At 48.4% G+C, this 24,221-nt stretch overlaps 1 protein-coding gene and 1 long non-coding RNA gene across 4 annotated transcripts; one reads left to right on the top strand and one right to left on the bottom strand.

Moving 5' to 3' along the window:
• Positions 1–822: 822 nt before the first annotated feature.
• LOC139177544 (uncharacterized) lies at positions 823–24,015 on the bottom strand. 2 transcript variants are annotated; one of them, XR_011561990.1, is made up of 3 exons: positions 23,863–24,015; positions 22,989–23,146; positions 823–1,118 (listed from the first exon to the last, which is right to left on the bottom strand). It is a non-coding gene; the product is annotated as an uncharacterized lncRNA (long non-coding RNA). The 2 variants fall into 2 exon arrangements; XR_011561991.1 differs by lacking the exon at positions 823–1,118 and adding an exon at positions 21,341–21,621.
• Positions 8,443–21,347, top strand: CCDC42 (coiled-coil domain containing 42). Of its 2 annotated transcripts, none has more exons than XM_070773086.1 (7): positions 8,443–8,734; positions 9,020–9,125; positions 9,537–9,641; positions 10,251–10,430; positions 15,531–15,752; positions 15,978–16,136; positions 21,059–21,347. In XM_070773086.1, the coding sequence occupies exons 1-7, from the start codon at positions 8,652–8,654 to the stop codon at positions 21,134–21,136; spliced, it is 933 nt and encodes a 310-aa protein (XP_070629187.1). In that variant the 5' UTR covers positions 8,443–8,651; the 3' UTR covers positions 21,137–21,347. The 2 variants fall into 2 exon arrangements, with proteins under 2 accessions (XP_070629187.1, XP_019838161.1); XM_019982602.2 differs by having other exon boundaries at positions 10,251–10,448.
• Positions 24,016–24,221: the final 206 nt, after the last annotated feature.

Raw genomic sequence — 24,221 nt, 5'->3', positions numbered from 1 at the left:
ACTGAAAATGAAGCTTAATCTCCAAGTCTCCATTCTTTTCTTCTCTGTAATGAGAAGTTTGGAATAGATGATCTCAGGTTGTCCTCGCTCTAAAATTCTGTGATTCCATGTGGTACACACGGAGGCGGGAGGTAAGAGACATTGAGATATTTTAAGACCACTCAGTTTCCAAGGAGATAAAGAGACTTTTTTTGGGGGGGGACACCCAACAAGAGAGAGAGTTATTAACAAAAATGAATGTCAAGTTAGAGGGTGGAATGTCAATCAAGTTTCAAGGAACGAGAAGACGTTGTTGGCAGAGAAAGAGATGTCACAAGAGAAAGAGAAAAACCACTGATTGGAAAGAGGCTTGGAGAAGAAATCAGCAAGTGTTGAGATTGACGAATGCGATTAACCCACCATGGGAGCAGATGCCATCTTTTCTTTCTAATTTATTATTAAACATTTCTGACTTACCAACATACTACGCAGAATAATATAATGAAATCTTATGTCCCCCGTGCCCAATCTAAAACATTACTCACGACCAATATATAGTAACCTTGTCTCCACCATCACCAGAGGTAGTCGGCATTACCCTGTTCACAGTTTATCATTCTCAGTAGTTCTTTATGCTTTTACTGCGTATATATGTACTCAAGGGCAATATTTTATCTTCAGAGAAATCAGGTTTCATGCTTAAAGACGGAAGTGTGGGGACTTCCCTGATGGCCCAGTGGTTAAGACTGCCTTTCAATGCCGGGGTTGCAAATTCAGTTGCTGTTCGGGAAGCTAAGATCCCACATGCCATGCAGCCAGAAAAACCAAAGCATAAAACAGAAGCAGTATTGGAACAAATTTAATAAAGACTTTAAAAATGGTTCACATCAAACAAGTCTTTAAAAAAAAAAAGACAGACATATGACAATATTGAAATACTTATTTGAGGTTAAAAAAAAAGTGTCAGAGCTGGAGTCTCAGGCGAGGAGAATAATGGAATAGTTGGAATAACTTGGATCAGAGCACAAGAAGCTTCTTCCTGCTCATCAGATTGTCCCAAGGTGATGACATGGTGACTGGCAGAAGCTCCCGCAGAGAGACAGCATTGGTCAGCTTCCTGATGGAGAGAGCTGCCACTCCTAGAACATCAAGGTCAGGAGGAAAGGGACGGTTTCTGCTGCTGCCCAGCAGAGCTGTTAGTCTGGACCACTGGAAGTTTACCTCTCAGAAACACCAGTGTTGAGAAATCAGACATCAGAACACAGCAGGGAGTCATTTACAATGTCCAGGACAAGTCCCACAGCACACTGAGGTTTGGGGCCAGGCACCAAGGTCAGAGCTGGCCCATGACCAGTCACTGAGATGAATACCACCAAGGTTCTGCGTTATCCTTTCCCTGTAAGAGGCCCTTGAAAGTGCCTCTGAAGGCGCGTGTCACCCTCAGGCTCAGCAGACTGCCAACACGGAATAACAGAATCATTCCGTGCAAAGATGGCTGGGGTCAGGGGGGCCACCGGCCTTGCACAGTCCTACGAGTGACAACCTACCTGGGCCATCTGTAGACAATCCAGCCTTGCCGGGTACACGACTCAGCCCTAAACCCCCCGCCACTGCAAAGAGATTAAAAATGCACTCCATCGACACAAAGTGTAATTTGCATCAACACTAAATATAATTTGGGGGTGGGGGGAAAGAGAGGATTTTTGTAAATACACTTTTGAAATTTTGGTCTATGAATAACTCATTTAATTCGTGATTTGCTTTGATTTTCTTCCAAAACTCTGTGCATAATTGGGAATTCTTGAGAAATGAGGAAATCAAATCCACAGATTACTTTCAAATGTGTGAAATGCTGTATGAACGCTAAAATTAACAATTCTTGGAGTTGGAATACTCTGTTTGTATGCATTTAATTAAAACATTTATTCTTCATTTTGTGGTTTCCTTTCTGTATTCTAGAGCCAATAATCATTTCCAGGCTTCAGACATAGTTGTAAGCTCTTGAAAAGCTCATAGGCCCTGGGCCCACAGGGCCTGGAGAATAAACAACCCAGTTGAGGAGATTTTATGGGAGATGCCTGGGTCTGTGGGCACTAGTTGGCTCCTTGTCCCAGTTCCCTCCCTCTCCCCACTTATGGTCACTTATGGTGTTAGTGGGACCAGCGTCCTGAAGACAACATCCCCAGATAGAGTCACCGGAGGCTTGTTTCCTATTTGCTCATTCAACCTCTGTAAGAGGGGAACCTTGTTTTGTTCACTGCTGTGTCCCCAGCATAGGAGAGTGTCAGGCACATCACAGGGATCCAGGTATTTTATATATATATATATGATTTATTTTTATTTCTGGCTGTGCTGGGTCTTTGTTGCTGTGTGGGCTTTTCTCTAGTTGCAGCAAGTGGGAGATACTCGCTAGTTGCCGTGCACAGGCTTCTCACTGCGGTGGCTCCTCTTGTTGCGGAGCACTGGCTCTAGGGCACACTGGGCACACAGACCTCAGCAGCTGTGGCACGTGGGCTCTAGAGCACAAACTCCATAGTTGTGGCTCACGGGCTCAGCTGCTCCACGGCATCAACGTCAGTATGTGTTGAATTCATGCTTATTACTGGGAAATGGGATTAGATTGATGAATCAGTAGGGCTCCAGCTGCATCAACATTGTTTGAATGATGGACAATGAGAATATATTCACTCATTACTCTTCTAATTCAAAAATAACATAATTTCACAATGGATATCACTTTACACCCATCAGGATGGCTCCTTTCAAAGAAACTCAGAAAGAACAGGTGTTGGTAAGGATGTGGAGAAACTGAAACCCTTGTGCATCGCGAGTGGGGATGTTATGTGGTACAGCCGATATGAAAAACAGTATAATGGTTCCTCAGAAAACTGAAAATAGAGCTACTATATCAGCCAGCAATCACTCTACCAGGGATATACTCCAAGGAAATGAAATGAGTATGGCAAAGAGACGTCCGTGTGCCTATGCTAATCGCAGCACTAATGCAGTAGTCAAGATGTGGAAGCAACCTAAGTGTCCATGAGCCAATGAGTGGCTACAAAACTGTGGTGTATATACGGACAATGGAATGTTATTCAGCCTTCACAAAGGAAGGAGATCCTGCCATTCGCAACGACATGGATGAACCGTGAGGACATTATGCCATGAGAAACAAGCTGGACAGAAACAGAAACTGCATGATTTCACTGATATGTTGAACCTAAAAAAGCTGAGTACAGAGGAATAGAGAGGGGAATGGTGGGACCAGCGGTGGGAGTCTTGGGGGAGAGGGAGAGGTTGGTCCAAGGGTACAAAGTTGCAGTTACGTGGGATGAATAAGAATAGAGATTTAGCATACAGCATGGTGCCTATAGTTCATAATACTGTACTAAAGCTGGAAATTTGCCAAGAGGGTAGATTGCAGGTCCAGACACACAAAAATGGTACCTATGTGAAGTATCGATGTTAAGTTGTGGTTGAGCATGGTTATCATTTCACTAGGTCGATATATATCAACTCTTCAGGTTATTCTCCTTAAATATATAACATTCTTATTTTAAAAATAAATGTGTATATATTTTTCTTTTTTTCCAAATACTTAGCTAGTTCTCCCAGCACCACGTGTTGAGTAGTCCACACTTCCTCCACTGGCTGAATGCCACATGAGCATACAATGCATACTTACATAAGCTCGGATCTATTTCTGGGCTTTCTATTCTGATTCATTGCATCAAGGGGCTCTATGGGTTCAACAAAAAGAGGCTCTATGGGTTCAACAGACCTCCAGATGTGTGTTTCAACCTGTTTTGTTTGGGGCCAGAGTGCAAAAAGAGGTGTTTTTTAAGTCTGTGAATTTTTTAAATTAATTTTATTTTTGTCTGTGCTTGGTCTTCGTGGCTGCGTGAGCTTTTCTCTAGTTGTTCCAGCGGGGGGCTACTCCTCCTTGCAGTATGCTGGCTTCCACTGTGGTGGCCCCTCTCGTTGCAGAGCACAGGCTCTAGGCCCCCGGGCTTCAGGAGTTGCAGCACCGACTCAGCAGTTGTGGCGTGTGGGCTTACTTGCTCCTTGGCAGGTGGAATCTTCTTGGACCAGAGATCCAACCTGAATCCCCTGCGTTGGCAGGCAGATTCTTATCCACTGCACCACCAGAAAAGTCCAAGCCTGTGATTTTTAATATCTTTAGGGATTCCATAGAGTCCAGTGTCTTTGGTCTAAGACATTCCAGCCCTGTCTTAAGACCAAATTACTTGCCCAAGCCCTTAGATCATTGAGTTTTTTCTGCCTGGAGTATGACGCTAGCAACATAGTTATCATAGTTTTATAACACATTTTAGTGTGCCGCAGTGAACATTCTCTTGTTAGTCTTCCCTTTCAATATTCCTATAAGTGCTCTAATTCTCCAAATAAGACATTATTTTGTCAGCTTCTGGGAGAAAAAAAAAGTCTGGGGCTTTGATTGCAATCACATCAAACTCCTAACTCCATTTGGATGGAATTTACCTCTTTACAATATTGTCATCATTCAGAAATGCTGTAAGTCTCCACTCAATTCTTCATTTATATCCCTCAGTAAAAATTTAAAAATTTTCTTTTTAAAGATCCTGCATATTTCTTGCTAAATTTATTTATTTCTAAGAATTTCTTTTGCTGCTGCCAATACGAATGGATATCTTTTTCTATCATTTTTTTTTCAAGATTACAAGAGTAATGTGGTCATTGTATAAAAAAAAACAATATAGAAATATAAATAACCATCACCACACTCCCAGAAATATGGTGTCTCCAGAAATATGGTGCTATCCTCCTAGGACTGTACTTACCACACACACACCCAAACACACGCATGCATGTACACGTGTGTACACACACAGGCAGACTAGGTCACACTATACATTCTGTTCTGCATCTTGCTTTTGTCTCATAACAATTTGTCACAGAAATATGTTCATGCATATAAGTCAAGCCCAATCTCCTTTTAAATTGCATAAAATTACATTCAATTCTTACCATTTTTCATTAAGTAACCATTTTCTTGGATTTTCACAGTACATGATCATAGCATCTGCCATTATTTAAAAAAGAAAAAAAAGGAAGGAAACTTAATTTTTTGGTCTTTTTGCAGTAGCCAGAGCATCCAAAACAATGTTAAATGATCATAGTGACAGAAGAAAATCTGTCCTGTCTCTAACTTTAATAAGAATGTCTTCATTTTTTAAATAATTTTATGTATTTATTTGGGATGTCCTGAGTCTTGTTGCTGCATAGGCTTTTCTCTAGTTTTGGTGAGCAGGGGCTGCTGTCTGCTTGCCATGTGCTGGCTTGTCCTGCTGCAGAGTGCGGGCTCCAGGCTGCCTGAGCTTCAGTAGTTCCGGCTCCTGTGCTCTAGAGCGCAAGCTCAGTGGTGGTGGCACACAGGCTTAGTTGCCCTGGAGCACGCAGGATCTTCCCGGACCAGGGATCAAACCTGTGTCTCCTGCACTGGCAGGCGGATTCTATACCACTAGCCACCAAGCGAAGCCCCAACAAGAATGTCTTTAATGCAAATTTTAATGTTATCTGTTGGGTTCAGATATTTTTTATCAAGTATATACAGGGTCTTTGTACACTAATAATTTGAAATTTAAAAAATCAGGATGGATGTTGAATTTTTCAATGCCAGCTTGGCATATATCCCAACGATCATGTCTTTTTCTCCTGAGGCATATTGATAGAATTAACTTTATTCATATTAAACCATTTTTGTATTCGTGGTCCTGGTGAATTGTTTGTTTAACGTCATAAAGTGGTTTTAATTTGGGGTTTTAATTGAAGTATAGTTGATGTACAGTGTTGTATTAGTTTCAAGTTGCAGATATTTTCATTCTTGAGATTGTGACTGGCCTGTTTTTCTTCTTTGTTTACAATTAGTTTATAAAGCTCTTTCTGCTTACTTCCAACCATTCTTTTAATTCTCAAAAGAAATACAGCACAAACTGGTTTGATGCCCCTGGGAACACAGTTAAACCACATCACTAGCCCCTTGCAACATAACCAGCCACGTGACTGGTTCCCACCAGAGGTCAGTGAATGGACATGGCGATGAGTTTGTCAAGAGCAGAAGGGCCTTTGCTTTGCTTTCTCTCTCTCCCTTCCATAGTGACCTTGGAGATGATGGAGCTGCAAGATGGAAGGGGCTTAGACCCTTCACTGCCTAGGAGAGAATCTCCCAAAAGATCCACCCAAGGAGAATCCACACTGGACCTTGGTAAGCTATTGAGGCTTGAGGATGTTTGTTACAGCAGCTAGCATCAATATCATCATATAGCTGACAGTGCAGGAAGTTTCCATAGCATCCGTTTTGAAACATTTTTAATATAGTTTATTTGCATGAGTCCACTTATATGGAATATAAGACACACAGAGAATGCAATATAACAGAAATAAAGTGGTTCCTCACACCCAGTACTCTGTGAATACCTATTAATAGCACTAGACTGCTCTATATGGCAGGATAATATTAATATTTTTTGAGACTTTAACCTAGATATTTTTTCCTCCAGATATTTTCCCCCTCTCCCTTTTCAAAAAGATCATTCTCTCAGAAGGAGGATGGAACAGAACAGAAAACACAAAGTTTTTTATGCCTAACTTGGTTTCCAACCACCTAAATCCATCAGATTTTCCTGGATGCCTCAGAAGCAAATATCAAGATGGAAAAGTGGGGAGTGAGGGGGTGGTAAGAAAGCTGGGCTCACCCAGGAAAGGAAGAAGAGGGGGGTCAGAGAGAGTACAGATTTCTGTGAACCCCAGACAGCACTGCATCTTCACCCACATCTCGGGGAAAGGTGGCAAGACCCCAGAAAGGGATGGTGGTGGGTGATGGGGGGATGAAGATTCTCACAACTTCTGAGCAAGGTACCGAAGCGGCAGAAAGAGCTACACAGGCATGTTCATGGCAGGATATGATGCGTTAGCTGCTGCCTATATGCACCAGTTTGGCCCTGGACCGCCGGATTTGTAGATGCAACCAAGGATGTGTCAATATACCACGGCAAGCAGGGCGTTCAAGAAACAGAGAGCCTCCTCCTCAAGGACTGGCATTACATACCCTCGAGGGGGAAAAGGAGGGAAACCCCCGATCGACTGTGCCAGACTCTAGGGATTAAGGAGAGAAACACACTCCTTCGAAGCACTTAAAATACTTTCTGGTGCCCTTATTACCCTGCTGGTTCTGTTTCTTGGGGTAGTTCCCGGTGGGGAACCATCTCCGGTGGAGGGGCTTAGGCGGGAGTGGGATGGTTGAAGGAGTGGGTGTGTTCTGCGTGGGGTAGGGGCTGTCAAGCTGGCTCAGGAGGGGAGGCTGGTGGGTAAGAATAGGAGAGGGCGGAGTGGGCGGCGCCCCCGACCACGTCTCCTCCTCCTCCCCCCAGGCCAGGATTGAGGGCGGGCTCGGGCGGCCAGCAGGGGGCGCCAGAGGACCGTCAATGCCGCGGAGTGGGCTCGCCGCCCTGCTCGAAACCCCGGTCCCACCCGGGCTCCGCGTCCCAGACGTACTGTATAGGGCATGCGACCGGCGAGGGTTGGGGAAGCAGAGGGAACCGGGCGAAGCCCGGGAGCCTGTGGCCGGCAGCGGCGGGCTCGAGGTCACAGCCGTTACCTCTGGGCAGGGACCCCAGGGTGTCCGCCTCACACACAGGGTCTCAGATTTAGACGGGGACCTCGGGGCAAATGAGCTGATGCACCATCCCGTGATGGGATCAAAGAAGGCAGGCTTCATGAAGCAGACATGTTCACTATCTGACATTTATGTCAACATTTATGTGATATTTTTGTCGCATTTTGGCATTTCTTCATATTTTTCCAACCTCAAGACAGGACATTGGTATTTTATCCTTCAAGGGGGCCTCCTCCATCTTTCCAGGGGGCAGCTTCTGTAGTCCCCAGACTTCTTGCCCATCTCCCTCCTGCCCTGGCCGACCCTCCAGCCCCCACCCACCCCTCAACACACACACCCCTGCTGGTTCTTCCCCCACCTTTCAGGCCTCCCCCAAGCCCTATGCTTCTCTGTCCACCCCCATCCCTGACTAAACTCAGTACCTCCCTTCAGTTCTTTTCTTAACCATCTGTCTCAGCCCCAGCCCTGCCTCTCTCTCTCCCTCTCTCTCTCTCTCTCACACACACACACACACACACACACACACATACATAAGGGAGCCCAGCCGGGAGGCCCCGGGGCAAGGCTGCCCTGCATAAGGTCACCTCTACCAAACCCCTACCCTCATCAGCCATGGATGCCTAGCCCTTGCGTCCCGGCCCTGAACACCAGCATCAAATCAGGCCTAACTTCTTCCCAGAGCTCCTGGGGGAGTAAATGCAGGGGCAGAGAGTCAGACCCCAGCAAGTGGGGTCAGTGGGGACAGGGGTCAGAGGGCAAAGCCTGAGTTCTGCCTGTGGTTCACAGAACCCGGAGACCTGTTGCTAGGTAACCAGGTCTCCCAGCCCCTTCCCAGCACATCCTGAACTGCACATCGGCAGCCTCCAGCCATCTTCCCTGAGTCTCTCAGACACTTGCCCTCTGTGGAATCCTCAAGAGCAGGAGGAGGGGAGAAACAAGCCCAGTCACCACCCCTGAGCTGCACTACCCCCATTTCACTGCGAAGACTCGGCCCTTGGGCCATTAGCTCACCACCGCCATGAGTCTGGGCATCATGGAGGAGGAGGACCTGGCCGAGTACTTCCGGCTGCAGTATGGGGAGCGGCTGCTGCAGCTGCTGCAGTGAGTGTCAGAGGGCCCGCCCATCCCCCAGCACCCCAAACCACCCAGGCCCCAGCACAGCCCTCTCTCCCTCTCAGCACACCAAGCCCTTTTGCTCAGCTGAGTGCTTTCCCTGGCCCATTCCCTGGCCCCAGCACAGCCCTCTCTCCCTCTCAGCACACCAGCCCTTTTGCTCAGATGAGTGCTTTCCCTCCCCACGGGTGCCTGTCTCCACGGGTTCCTCCCAGCCCTGGCCTGCCCCTGGGGCTCAGCGTCCACCGTCCTTCTTGCCTGTGTCTTGGGTAGGAAGTTCCCCAGTATTGAGGACCAGTCGGACTCTCCATCCGTCCGGCTACTGGAGAAGAAGAAGGAGGCCAAGATCATGCACCATGCCATGGAGCAGAAGAAGGAGGTGGGCAGCTCAGGGTGAGGGATGGGAAGGGCCCACCCCTTCCCAGGGAGAACCTGAGGACAGCCCTCCATTTTGTGGGTGGTGGTGGCTAGAGTCAGGCAACCTGGTGATGGTCCAGTGCTTCCTCTGCAGAGCGCAGGAGAGATCTGATTCTCAGGGTACCAGAGTCCTGGGATCAGATCAGAGCGCAGGAGAGATCTGATTCTCAGGGTACCAGAGTCCTGGGATCAGATCAGAGCACAGGAGAGATCTGAGTCTTAGGGTACCAGAGTCCTGAGATGTTCTGCTCTGAACCAGACAGGGGGTGGGAACTGGGCACCTGGGACAGGGCTCTGGGACAGGGGATGCTGGAGCCTTCCTGGGTTCCCACTCAGGGGCCCTCCCGCCCTCCCTGCTGCCCCCCACCCCTAGACGTTTCAGCGCAGAATGGAAACCCTGAACCTGCGCTGGGAGGAACTGGGCATCAAGGAGGCCCAGCTGAAAGCCCACATACAGAAGTTTGAGCAGTTCATCCAGGTACCAAGGGGCATGGCCTGCTGCAGCCTGGGTACCGCACTCTGCAGTTGTCCCTCCTCCCCCGCCCCCCCATCCCCCGCCTCTGCTGTATTCTGTTGACTCCTCATCCTGGGTTGGGAGGTCTCCTGGGTGCTCACCAATGCCTGGAGCTTCCCCCTTTGTGGCCCCCTCCTCTTGCCCTGTTTGTCATTTTCTGCTTGTCAGTCTCCGCTCCTCTAGGGTGCTATTTCCCGCTTCCTTGCCTGTTGTTGGTATGGACAGTTTATCCAGTGAATGAGTGAATGGGGAATGATGAATGAATGAACGTGCCACACTCAGGGCCAGACGCCTGGGGTTACAGAGGTAAACCATGCCCCCAGCTCACCCCACCCCTCCAGACACTGGAGTTGAAGAACCAGCACTGGAGTCCACTCTGAGACAATCACAGAAATCCCCTCAACCAGCCTCACATAACCCTAAGACATGCTTCTCCTTACACCTCGCCCCCATTCAGGCAGCCCGGCCACCCCCGTCCATTTTCAAGGTGGACAGAAGCTTCGTGGGGGCCTCATCCTGGGCCCCAGGGAGGGCAGGGCCCATGCCTGACTGGCACCACCTCCCCGGCCCCAGGAGAATGACCAGAAACGGATCCGAGCCCTAAAGAAGGCCAACAAGGAGCGAGAGCTCAAGAGGCAGCGCATGCGCGAGCTGGCCAAGGCCAAGCAGGAGATGGCAGTCCTGCGACTGGAGCACCAGCGGCTGAGTGCCAAGCTGCAGGAGTACTCCATCTTCAACAAGTACCTGGAGAAGGTGGTGGAGAACTCCGAGGTGTGTGGAGGGCTGGGGGGCGGGCTTCTGCAGCCCTACCGCCTCGTCCCCAGGGGCCTGGGCTGCGGACCCTCTGCTCTGGGGAGAGGTCTCCAGACGAGGAAGGCAGCTGGCAGAGGGCCCTGGTGAGACTGGACTCATTTCTCAAGGGTGGGGGCCTGGTTGTACATCTTTGTGTGCATGACGTCTGTGGGCCTGCCTCTATATGGGTCACAGGTTCGAGGTTTTGTTTTGAAGCACCAGCAACCAGCTCTGCCTGCCTCTGTCTGATGTGGTCCACACTCTCCCTGCTTCCCCTCCTCTCTGGTGTTTTTGGTCTACGTTGAGAGTACAGGGGCAGAGGGAGGGAAAGAGACTGGGACACACCAGCCTCGTGCAGAGCTGGGCACTTAGCATATGCTGGGCCCTGGGCTGCGTGCTGCAAGTGGAACCTTGCTCAGTCTGCTCGCTAGGCCCCCGAGGAAAGCCATCATCTCACCCTGTTAGAGGAGGAATTGGAAGCTCAGAGAGGTTACGTAACCTGCTCAGGGTTGCACAGCTTGTAGGTGGCAGAGCCTTTGTGTCTAACCACCCCTCTGTAGGCCACTGACCACTGCTTTTTATCAAGGTGCCTTGTTGCCAGAGCTAAGGGAACTGCCCAGCTCTCTGCCCACCCATGCTTCCTGTGGCATTTGACACTGTTGATGCTCCTTTCTGAAATATTCCTGCGCCCTTTCCTATGGGGCTCCTCCCTCTTCCTCCTCCCTTCTGGCCCTTCCTCCTCAGGCTCCTCTGGGGCTCCTCTTCCTTAAGTTCCTTGGATCTTTGTCCCAGACCCTCCACTTTTCTCCCTGAGCAATTCCCTGGGCCTCTGATAGATGTCACCCATGTCGACAGCCACCCACTTGTGTCCTCCACGCCCACATGTGACAGCAGCAGGGCCCCTCACCAGGATGGAACAAGGTACGAGGTGTGCCTTCTGGGCTGTGAGTCTGAGTCCATGTCCTGAGAGGGGTTCAGGGAGACAAAGCACACACAGCTTTTTTAAAAGTCCTGGCAATTTCCATATAGAACCACTAACCTAGTTTATTTATGCGTGAGCCCCAAATCTGTTATTTCCTGCATTCTAAGGTACCTACTATATGAGAAATTGTTCATTTAACAGTTGGTTTTTCTGGGGGTTAGGGGGAGTGAGGGAAGACTACTACATTAAAGCAGTAGACTGATTACAAGACGTGACTCAGATTTAGAGCTGGTAAAATGTGTCTTAGGACCAAGGAGACTGGTCTGGATCTTGCTGGCCCATATCGCCCTCCTAAGCTCAGGCCCCTACATCTAATTCACCGAGTCCATAACTGCTTCTTGCCATCCCCAGGCCAACCCTGCTGCTGGTGGGTCCGTTGCTGGTGAATGGCATGACCACCCACCCACAGCCTCACCAGAACCCAGACCTCACCCTTGACTCCTCCTCCCTCAATCCCCGAAGCCATCAATCAGCAGATCTGGTCTATTCTCCTAAGTATTTCTGGAATTCAGCCCCTGCCCCTTCCTCATTCAGACCACCAGACGTACTTCTTAGGAGTTCAGCTCTGTGTTATTCCTGTCCAGCATTCTGCAGCCAGCGTACTCAAAATCTTTTTCTCTTTCTTTCTTCCTTTATTTCTTTCAAAATATTTAAATCATACTGAAAATTATACAAAATATATAACAACACCCAAGTATCCACCATAGCTCTATCAAATTGGAATTATTTTCTCCTATTTTCCCCCCTTCTTTTTTTTTTTTGGCCAAACCATACAGATTGCAGGATCTTAGCTCCCCAACCAGGGATCAAACCCAGGCCCCCGCAGTGAAACCGCCAAGTCCTAACCAGTGGACCACCAGGGAATTCCCATCAAGCTTGTTGTTATTATTTTGGGCAACAGAATACATTACCCATAAGCTATGAATAGTATGTACATGTCCTTTTATGGCTTTTTTCCAATCAATGATTTTTAAAAAAATTTTTGTATCATGGGAAATTTCAAACATACAAAAGTAAAGAAAATAGTCTACTGAATGCCCATTCAGTTCAGTCCAATTCAGTCGCTCAGTCGTGTCCAACTCTGCGACCTCATGAATCGCAGCACGTTAGGCCTCCCTGTCCATCACCAACTCCCAGAGTTCACTCAAACTCATGTCTATCGAGTCAGTGATGCCATCCAGCCATCTCATCCTCTGTCGTCCCTTTCTCCTCTTGCCCCCAATCCCTCCCAGCATCAGAGTCTTTTCCAATGAGTCAACTCTTCGCATGAGGTGGCCAAAGTATTGGAATTTTAGCTTCAGTATCAGTCTTTCCAATGAACATCCAGGACCGATCTCCTCATCACCTAATTGCAACAATTATCAACTTACTGTCAGATCCCCATCTCTGCTATTGTGAAGCAGATGATATGTTTTTAACCCATAAGTGCTTCAGTATATCACTCTAGAGCTCTTTGTAACATATCCACAGTACCCATATCACATGTGTCTGCTTGCTCAGTCGCTTAGTTGTGTCCAACTCTGCAATCCCATGAACCCATATCCAGCTGACGTCAAAATTTCCTGGTGTTGTACAAACACTTTTAGTACAGCTGGTTTGTTCCAATCAGGGTCCAAACGAGGTCCCGACTCCAGGTTTGGTTGGTGTGTTTATCAGGTGTTCTAGACATCATTATTATGCTGATCAAAAGAAGCCAGACATACTGTATGATCCCATTGAAATTTTTCAGTTCAGTTCAGTTGTTCAGTCATGTCCGACTCTTCGCGACCCCATGGACCACAGCATGCCAGGCCTCCCTGTCCGTCACCAACTCCCGGAGTTTACTCAAACTCATCTCCATTGAGTCGGTGATTGATATGTGTAAAAACAGGTAAAATGAATCTTTGGGGATAGAAGTCACAATTCTGGTTTTCTTGGTAGTGGTGGGGGCAGATACTGAAAGGGGGCCAAAGACCCTTCTAAGGTGTTCAGAATGTTCTGAGCTCCCTTCTTCAGTTATTAGCTAGAATACTATGAACACCATCAAGAAAAGGACTTCATAGAGACTTCCCTGGCAGTCCAGTGATTAAGACGCTGTGCTTCCACTGAAGGGGGCACAGGGAATCCCTGGTTAGGGAATTCAGATCCCACATGCTGTGTTGCATGGCCAAAATGTAGGAAGAAGAAAAAGGACTTCAGAAAGAGAATCTTCCCTTCATCAACTATTTGGTGACTATATTAGCCATAAAGCAAAAGCTTGTTAAATGCTTGACTCTTTGAGTCTCCAGAATAATGAGTTGGTTCTCCAGCATCCTCGACAAGTGCCCTGTAACGTTATTAGTATTATTGCAAACTCATGGGTTTTTAACATATTTGATATGTTTCAATCCTTTGCACTTATTCTTACTGATGTTCAAAGGGTCCCATCATTGGATAATGGGAGCCTCTTCAAATTGGTATCTGAGTGCTTTTGAAATTGGTGTTAAGTTTAGGAGTGGTAGTCCTGATTGCTCTGATGTAGCCCACTTTTTAAATTAATTTATTTTTAATTGAAGGATAAATGCTTTACAATATTGGTTTGATTTCTGCCATACATCAACATGAATTAGCTATGTGTACATATGGCCCCTCCCTTTTACCTCCCTCCCACCTTCCTAGTCAATTCTTTTTAACTGTTATATATTGTTGCACCTCTTAGAAATGCAGACCGGAAGTTATCTCTCTGCTCACTCCTCCAGTGGATGCAATCCACACTCCTCAGTGTTTACTGAGCACTTTTTTAAAAACTTCTCCAGGGTGATCTCTCTCTCCCCATCTTGAACTTGGGCCATTCCTACTAAACTCTCTTGCTCATCCTGAATATGCCACACACACCTCATCAGCTTTATCCAGGCTGTTCTGTCTACCTGTACGACTTCCTCACCTGCCTTTGCTCGGCCATCTTCTCTTCATACCTCTGGTCTCATTTTTTAACCACCCTTTCCCTGAAGAAGCCTCTTCTGGCAGTCCCTATCTCCTCTAATACTGAGTTAAGTGGCTCTTGCCCACAGAGGAAGTGTTTGCTGGAAAGGCGAGTTCCCGGAACACCAGTCTATTGCTGGAAATGTCATGAGATGGAGAGAACACTCAGGGAGTGTCCCCTGGGTGGCTGGAAGGCACGTGTTGATAAATCCCCCAGGCATGAGTTGGCATCCTGAAGCTGGTGCTCACAGCGCCTTGAAGGGAGGGAAGGTCGCAGGGCTTTTGTTCTGCTTAGGGTCAGAGACGCGTTGTGTGTGGGGGAAGGGTGGCTGAGCCTGGCCGGGTCCGCTCCTCTGGTACCCGCCCTCTCCAGCCCCGGAGGGAGGCCTCAGCCATTGCTGAACAAACACGAGAGCACCAGGTGCAAGATACTACCTAACACTCTGCCGCGGCCCCATCCCCCAGTCACCGATAAGGCTTATCACTCTGTGTCGTAACTGACTGTTTACTTGTCTGTGTGTCCTACCGCGCCACCGCCTGTGGTAAGGCTTCCTAAAAGCAGTGTCTGGCTGTCTTATCTCCTGCTCTGTCCCTAGCGTTTAGCACACTTCCTGGCTACTAAGTGGTTCGTGGTGCATTCCTGCTGAATAGGCTCATGATTGCCATCCGAGACAGCGCAAAGTCTACCCCGCCCCCACCCAGCAATGCTCAACCCTAGAATCATATGGGGACCCTTCAGACCGGTTTATTCATCCGGGTCTCTGAGGGTGGAGCCTGGCACGTGGCCTCATTGAAGCTCCCAGGTGATTCCAATAAAGTGCAGCCAAGCCAGAGAACCTGCCGAGCCAGGTGCACATGCTCCCGACACGACACCGGGGTCCACGACCCACACCATGTGACCCACGGCCTGTACCAACTCGGGGGGGTGGTGTGGCGCAGGAGAGACTCCGAGGGCTTTACAGCCTTTGGCCCTTGAACTTAGCCCAGGGCCTCCCTACCAGGCAGAGGCGCAGAGGGTGGGAGCTGGGGGCGTAGAGTGGGGTCGAGGCCCCCTCGGGCGGAGGTGCACTGACCTGAGCCCCCAAACCCCACCACTACCCCGCCCGGCGCCCCCCCCCCCCCCCCCCGCCCTCGTGCAGTTTGAGGAGATCCACGAGGTGATCGCGCGCTACAAGACACTGGTGAGCATGCACCACGACCTCATGCAGTCGGCACAGGAGGGCCAGGAGAAGATTGAGCGTGCCAAGGCGCGGCTGGCACGCTACAAAGAGGAAAAGGACGACGAGATCCTGCAGCACAACAACGAGCTGGCGCGTCTGCAGATGCGCTTCGACCGTGCCCGCAGCGACGTCATTATCTGGGTGAGTGCCGGGCAGGCGGGGGGGACACAGACAGACACACATAGACACAGACACGCACACACAGGCAGGCGCGTAAGGGATACACACACACACACACACCTCAGCACACACAGGTAAGGGACACACATACCAGCACACACACACAAACACGGGTAAGGCACGCACACAAAAACACATACACACCCGCACTTAGCGCTCACACCCCGCCCTCATTCCCCTCCCCAGGAATCTCGCTGGGCGCACATTCAGAACACCGCCGCCAAGAAGACACTCTTGCTTGGCACCATTAAGATGGCAACGCTGAACCTCTTCCAGATCGTCAGCAAACAGCTGAAGGAGGCGACCTTCGTGTCCCTGGAGGACACGCACAAACAGCTGGACATGGTAAGAGGAGCCCAAGTGCCTGGCAGGCAGGCTGGAAGTAGCCATGATGGTTCCCCATGGGTTGAGGGGGGGCCTGAGGGCTAAAGAGCAGTGGTCCTCAAGTTTTCAGAATCGCCCGGGGACTCGAGCTTGTTGCTGGACCCAGCCCCAGAGTGTTGGACTCGGTAGATCTGAGATGAGAAACCATGAATTTTCATTTTCCGCAAGTTTCCAGGTGATAGTTCTGGTCTGGGTTCCACACTTTGAGAACCACTGCATTAGTGCTAAGATTCTGTTGGCCCCATCAACAGGTCAGTAGAGAAACCCATTACTGAATTCTTTAGCTGCTGCACAAGAGTCTTACAAAGTTCTAGTGAGATGCTGAAGGCCTGTAACTGGGGCCCATCCTTGGGGAAAAGAGAACATCTGCAGGGGCGGGAATTAGCAAGGGGGTGACAGTATCAGTCTTATTAGTACCATTCTGAGATTTTTCTCTTTGAAGTAATTGAAAGGAAACTGAAAAGGAATTAACGTTCTCCCCGTGTATCATACAAAGCTGTCTGATGCCATGTCTGTGTGCCCCCTGGAATAATCTCACTTCTGACCAAAGGAAAGCCGCATCCCTTAACTTGGGAAACTCTGCACCATGCTTCTTGTGACATGTGGAGAACCATGACGAATTATTTATCCTTTTGGCATATCCTTTTAGCCTTTAGCTCTGCCATGAAACAGTGGAAAGTAGGCTCCTAAAGGCTGGAATTTCTGTTTGCTTTGTTCTCTGTTGTATCCCCAGCCTCTAGAACTATGCCAGGCAGATAGTAGGCACCACTCAATAAGTATTCAGTGAATGAATATGAAACACAAGCCAATGAAAGCAATTGACTGAGAAGTGCTTTGTCTGTTTGTTTGTTTGTTTTTAAAGAGAAAAGATGGGAATTCCCTGGGGGTCCCGTTGTTAGGACTCTGCACTTCCACTGCAGGGGACCCATGTTCTGTCCCTGAACAGGGAACTAAGATCCTGCAAGCCTCACAGCACAGCCAGAAAAAAAAAAAAAAAAACACAAAAACCCAGCAACCTGAAATTCATGAAATGTAAAGAATTTCACCCACTGACCAGCAGAATTTCCTTAAACCAAAGAATCAGCCTGCATCGTAAGGCATGTTAGAACTGAATTATTCATATTAACAGTCCAAAGACTGTAAAGGGAGTTTGTAAGAAAGTTTGTTGTGAAACAGCGATCCTCAAGCTTTTTTTGGTAGCAGGATACCTTTACACTCATAAAATTTGTTGAAGACCCCCAAAGAGCTTTTGTTTATATGGGTTATATCAGTTGATATTTACTTTATGGGAAACTCAAGCAGAAAAACTAAAACTATTTAATTCATTTAAAATGACAGTAAGAAACATGTTAACACAAATAGCATATTTAAGAATAGATGTATTTATTCATGGCTGCCTTGGGTCTTAGTTGCGGCACGTGGAATCTTTCATCCTGGCGTGAGGGCTGCAGAGTGCCTGGGCTCTGTAGTTGACGCACATAGCTTTAGTTGCCCCACTTTGCATGAGGGATCTTCGTTCCCTGATCAGGGATCAAATTCACGTTCCCTGCACTGGAACGCGGATTCTTAACCACTGGACCACCAGGAAAGTCCCATAAATAGCAGTTTTAATGAAAAATACATTTTCAAAAAGTATTTTGTGGGATGGGTGGCATTTCAACACTTTGCAAATCCCTAAAATGCTGCTTCCTGAAGGACAGGTGGGTTCTCACACCTGCTTCTGTATCCAGTCTGTCACGATAGCCTCTGTGATGGGAACATCCCACTTGGGTAAAAGTCCACGTAGACTCACCAGACAAAAGACAAGTAGCAGAAGTAACAAAAGACAGGTAACACCTTAGCATTATTGTAGAAAGAGTTTTGGCCTTGCAGGCCCCTCTTCCCTGCTGTAGGGTCTCAGGACTCGAGGCGTCCTCAGGCACCTCCCCTTTAGCTGTTGTAAAGAGAGATGGGGCAGGAGGTGGTGATCTCCAGCCCATGGCCCCTGCCCGAGCACCCCCTGTTCGGATAGTAGCTTACAGTCCATCCACTCCAAATTCTGAGTGTTCAGACTCCCTCGACCATTTGTTGTCCTCCCCCCAACCCCCCACCCCAACCCCGGGCATGCTGCATGGCCTTTGGGATCTTAATTTCGCAACCAGGGATCGAACCTGGGATCAAACCTGGGCCCCAGGCAGTGAAAGCACCAAGTCCTAACCTCCGGACCACCAGGGAATTCCTGTTCTCAACCTTGACTTGCCTGCACAGGAATTCCTCATATGCCCAAATGTTATTTTTAAATATCCCACTTGATTCCTGTAGGATATGAGCCTATTGACACATATACGTGATTAAGTAGCCTGAAAAATGGAAAATAAAGACCTAGGAAAATATTGTAATAAGTTGAAACTTTATATAAGATAAATATATAAATAGTATTATAAATAATACATGTTACATTTATAGTAAATATAAGTTAAAATCTAAGGTCAAGGTAAGAGAGAGATGTATGGACTCTTGGTTCTTGGATTCTAAAGGACAGTCGTTCGACAGGAAAAGAAGTTGGCTCTGAGCTGCCTTATAACCAGAGGAAAAGCAACACACTGTTCTTGAACCAAAATAAGAAAACATAAGGTTTGCTTAGAGAGAGAGATCCTTTCCCAGCACCTAACCTCTAGCTGAAAATTTTCACAGAAGCTTCAGAGACACTCAGTGAATTATGTTCTCAGTAGCATCCCTACAATGGATGCACGTTGTGGGCTTCAGAAGGGAGTCAACTCATCTAGAACTGGGAGCAGGGTACCACTCAGGGAAAGTGATTCTGCAAAAGGCCAAGACAATTTGCATTCCACTCACTGTCTGTGCAAGGTCCAGCATTATTATCTCTGAATAAAATCCAAACTGTGCTTGGCAAATCCTAGAATCCCAAGGTGATTGAGTTTCCTCCAGAAAAATAAATGGACTCTATGGACTAAAAAGGGGCTTCCCAGGTGGCGCTAGTGGTAAAGAACCCACATGCCAAGGGTTCGATCCCTGGGTCAGTAAGATTCCCCTGGAGGAGGGAGGGCATGGCAGCCCACTCAGGTATTCTTGCCTGGAGAATCCCATTGACAGAAGAGCCTAATGGGTTACAGTCCATGGGTTTGCAAAGAGTCGGATACAACTGAGGCAACGTAGCACAGCACAGCATGTGGACTAAAAAAATTTAGAAAACAAATGACATTTTCTGGGTTTAAAATGCAGAACTTCACAGTGCCTTTGCTGTGGCTCTGTCCTGAGACTCCAAGCTGATCAGGTTTCTACAGTTTGCTTGCCCACAGAATCCATGTTGGGGGTGTGATGACTTACTATAAGAACATAGTTTGGGAAATACTGCACTTGGCATCTCTGTAACCTCGGGAAAGTTACTCTGATTCTTTGTTTCCTCTTTTGCAAAATAGGAATTATGTTGGTAATCGTAATAGTGTTAGCAACTAGCAGGTTGTTGAGAGTTTTGGACAGTCTTTTGGAACACTCTTGAAAAGGAGAAACTGTCGGACTGAGATCTAAGAGGCCATCCAGGCCAACCTTTTCTCCCTCTTTCCTTTTTAAAGATAAAGAAATTGAGTCCCAGAATGATGAAGTGATTTTCTCAGAGTTGTGTCAGGACCCCACGTCGTCTTTTTTGTTTTTTAAATTGAAGTGTAATTCATTTACAGTGTTGAGTTATAATAGTTTCAGGTGTACAGCAAAGTGACTGTTGTGTGTGTGTGTGTATATATGAATGGATAAATACATATATCCATATTCTTTTTTTCAAATTCTTTTCAATTATAATAGTTTAAGATATTGAATATAGCTCCCTGGGCTATGTATCAATGGTAAGTCCTTATTGTTTCTCTGTTTAATATATGGTAGTGTGCATCAGTTAATCCACACTCCCTATCCCTGCCCCCTTCCCCTTTGGTACCCAACCATAAGTTGGTTTTTTATGTCTGTGAGTCTGTTTCTGTTTGTAAATAAGTTCATTTGTACTATTTTTAGATTCCACATATAAGTGATAATCATATATGTCTTTGACTTACTTCACTTAGTACGATGATTTCTAGGTCCATCTGTGTTGCTACAAATGGAATTATTTCATTTTTTATGGCTGAGTAATATTTCAGTGTGTGTGTATCCATGTATATATATACACACACACATACATATATTTTCTTTATCTATTCATCTATTGATGCAGAACCACAGGTCTTCTAACTTACGAGGCTGTGCTCTTTCCACTGTATCATACTGATTGCATGTTCCTTTTTTAATATTGTTTTTAAAAATTTATTTATTTTTAATTAGAGGATAATGGCTTTACAATGTTGTGTTGGTTTCTGCCATATATCACTATAAATCAGCCATAGGTATACACATGTCCCTCCTTCTTGAACCTCCCTCCTATCTCCACGATTGCATGTTTTTTACAACTACAGTTAGTAAATAAAATTGAAATTTCCCATGATGACTCAGCATTAACATAATGTGCCTCTGTTCTGGGTTTCAAGTAAATTAACCTGCTTGAAGGCTATTAACTAGTGGAGAGGCATCTGCCCCGACCCTGGCTGACTCCTTTCTGCTGACGCTTCTATCCCCAGAGTCCTCTGTGGAGCCTCCCCACTGTATCCCTGTGAGACCGTGAGCCTGAACTTCATCCTCTCACTGCGTCTGCCTCTAGGGGTTCCCACCTCCATCCCTCTTCATTGCTTCTAGTCTGCTAAGCCTGATTCTCCACATCAACTAGAATAATTATCAAATGAGGGAAAGTGACCTCAGTCACAGGAAATGGTGACTCCTTACAAGCAGGCTATGCCCAGATGTTTTTGGATGGGTGGCCTGTCACCAGCTTGGGATTGACTGCAGTCCTTTGGCCTCGCTAGATCCAGCAGTTTATCCAGGACCTGTCAGACATCTGGGCAGAGGTGAAGAAGAAGGAGCTACAGCAAATCCGGGTTTGAAGAGCAGCCGTGGTTCCAGAATGTTCCAAGATGGAGAAGGGAGGGAGGAAGTTGCTGGTGACCTTGCCATCCAGTCAGCCCAGTCCAGCTCCCTGGGACATACTCCCATCCACTATCGTGCCTTCTGCTGGTGAAATCCCTGTTATTCACATCAGGCCTCAGCCCATCCTATCCCTGAAGACATTAAATGCTATAAGAACTTTGTTCCTAAGTTCTCTCTCTTTTTGGTGGTTTATTCATGGGGAAGAGGGTACACTGAGGGAAGAACCCCCCAAAGCACTCTCTCTGGAAGCTAGTCACTTAGGCTGCTCAGGATTGATGTCTCCTAGGCTTTGCTGTTTCGGAGAAGGCAATGGCAACCCACTCCAGTGTTCTTACCTGGAGAATCCCAGGGACAGGGGAACCTGGTGGGCTGCCATCTATGGGGTCGCACAGAGTTGGACACGACTGAAGCGACTTAGCAGCAGCAACAGCAGCAGGCTTTGCTGTTTGCACAGGAAGGATCCACATGGCAACATACAGTGGAGTGAGGACATAGGCCCCTTCTCCTCTGCTACCTCAATTTTTTTCTTAAGTTGGTGTTTCCAGTTGGAGTGCAGAAACTCACCGGAAACCTGGAGGCAGCTTTCCGGGTCAGAGCAGCAAAGGGTTTGACTACTGAGTTTTTGACCATAAGTACAAGGCTTCACGGGCTTCCCAGGTGGCTCAGTGGGCAACTCTTTCTTGAGAGTGAGGAACTCTTTCTTCCCTGACCTCAGGAGGCAGCCCTGCCCTCCCGCTGTCCCCACTGGTCCCCAAGACCTGCAGTATGGTATCAGCCACGCTGATGTAGGAGTAGCAGGCAGGCCTCCAGGTGATGGCATCTTAGCACCTTAGGCTGGAATGATGGCTTCAAACCAGCAAACCTGAACTGAGTGGAGGTGAACGGGAAGCCTCACGGCATGTGTGCTCGGTCGTGTCGGACTCTGTGACCCCATGGACTGTAGCCCACCAGACTCTTCTGTCCGTGGGTTTCTCCAGGCAAGAATGCTGGAGTGTGTTGCCATGCCCTCCTCCGGGGGATTTTCCTGACCCAGGGATCAAACCCACATCTGCTGCATTGTAGGCAGATTCTTTGCCCACTGAGCCACCTGGGAAGCCCGTGAAGCCTTGTACTTATGGTCAAAAACTCAGCAGCACCGTTCTCAGTCATCAAGAGCAAAAGGCAGGTCAGAGACTGGACCGAAAAAGCAGCATTCATTGAGCATATATTTCAGGTTATGTCATCCTGGTGAAAACCATGGGACACCATCAGCCCTATCAGCCCTGAATTACCAAATGGGACACTTGCCCATGGACACTGGCTCCAGATGACAGGGTCGGGAGTCACGTTTGGCCTGCCTGTCCCCAGCTGGTCTCCCTCCTGGCCAGGTTGCCTCCCAGGAGGTAGAGGCAGTGCTGTTTTCCCTCTGGGGCACCTGAGGAGGCAGCCGCAACATGGCTCCTCCCTGTGATCTAAGATGCTCCACAGGAGAGACCTCTATCTCCAGGGGAGTCTTCAGAAATGCCCCTATCTCCGGATCCTGCTGGGGGCAGTGGTCATGGGCAGCGGTCGCCTCTCACCTTTGTGTTCACCGCCTGACAGCAGCATCAATGTCCCCTAGGAATTTACTAGAGAGACACACTCTCAGGCCCCATGCCAGACCGGAGCATCAGAAACTTGGGGGGGTGGGGCGAAGCCCTCTGTGCCTTGTTAATAACAAGGTCTCCAGGTACAAGCTCCAAGTTTGAGAACCACCGCTTCAGCGTGAGCCAAACACTTTCAAGGACCTGAGGTCGCACCACGTGAAGTCATGCCCATCAGTGATCCTACCTGTAGAGTCCATGCAGTCAGGAGCAGACCCAGCAGGAGGGGGATGCAGACAGACAGACCGACAGCAACGGCTTTGTCCCCACGGTCTGACCTCAGGCAGGGTGGGCGCTGGTTCAGTGGTCTCTGCAAACATGATGTCTTCCTGGCTGATGCTGGAGCTTGAAGCCCCAGAATGGGGTATTTGGGAAGGAAACACAGACGTGAAGTGGAGCAGATGGAGAGTGAGTTGGAACCCACGGCCACAAGCTGGACTCAGAGGGTTGACAGAAACCCACGGTAGTTCATGGCCTCCAAGCCTGGAGGGGTGGGCGTCTGCAGAGGCCTGGCCTAGATTACAGAGCTGAGCGCCCACACTTGGCCCAGGAGCCGGAGACACGGCAGGAGGGTTCAGGGAGGGAGGGGCAGCTGTGCTTCGGATGAGGGGAGTGGGCGGAACAGGAAGCTTGTGGGAGCTTCCGCGTGGCTGGTGCTCCCCTCCACCCTCCAGGCCTTCCACTGGAGCCTCTGTGGCTTGCCCCCCGACCTCAGAAAACCCAAAAACAGAGGTCTGGGGAATATGGCCAACTGGCCCTGTCCCCAAGCCTCCCCGTGACCATCATCTGCTTCAGAGGGGAAGGAATGGGAAGGGGAGGGGAGCTGGCTGGCCCCCGCCAAAGGGACTTCTCTCTGGAAAGGGAGTGTAACGGAGCAAGGGCTCCTGTCCTGGCAGGGCAGAAAGCCAAGCTGCCAGGTGTTGGCAGCAAAGTTGGGGTGTACTTGCAGGGGACCAAACAAGGAGAATGGGCAACTCTTACTCAGGAAACCCAAAGACCCTGATGCTTTCAGGCAAGAGATTTTAAAGACAGTGTAGGGGAGAGGGTCATAGGTGCCTCACCAGCTCATGGACCTCCTGCTAACGGTGGTGGTGAGGTCATGTGATGTTTGGGCATCTCCTTCATTGACCTCTGGGTTCCAGCAAGTCTGGGGTCTGGTGCTCACAGTCAGTCTGCAGTTACCATCCTCCACCTGCTGGGAGTCTTAGCTTCTGCAGAACAACTCGAAGAGATGGGTGATGTCATTATCTGAGTCCCTTCAGGAGGACCCCACATCCTGTGACTGTTCCTGATTACTAACTGCTTGATCCTGCTCTTTGGAGCTTGGGGAAGGTTCACGTGACTAATGCTTTTTTTCCTACAAAGAAGAAATGGAACATGAAGGAGCTTTTGTACTGGGAAGGCCCCAAAGGGTCCTGTT

Source organism: Bos indicus, chromosome 19 (assembly GCF_029378745.1).
Source record: "Bos indicus isolate NIAB-ARS_2022 breed Sahiwal x Tharparkar chromosome 19, NIAB-ARS_B.indTharparkar_mat_pri_1.0, whole genome shotgun sequence".
Taxonomy (NCBI): Eukaryota; Metazoa; Chordata; class Mammalia; order Artiodactyla; family Bovidae; genus Bos; species Bos indicus.
The sequence above is the reverse complement of the archived record's forward strand: the minus strand, read 5'-3'. Positions and strand labels throughout refer to the sequence as shown.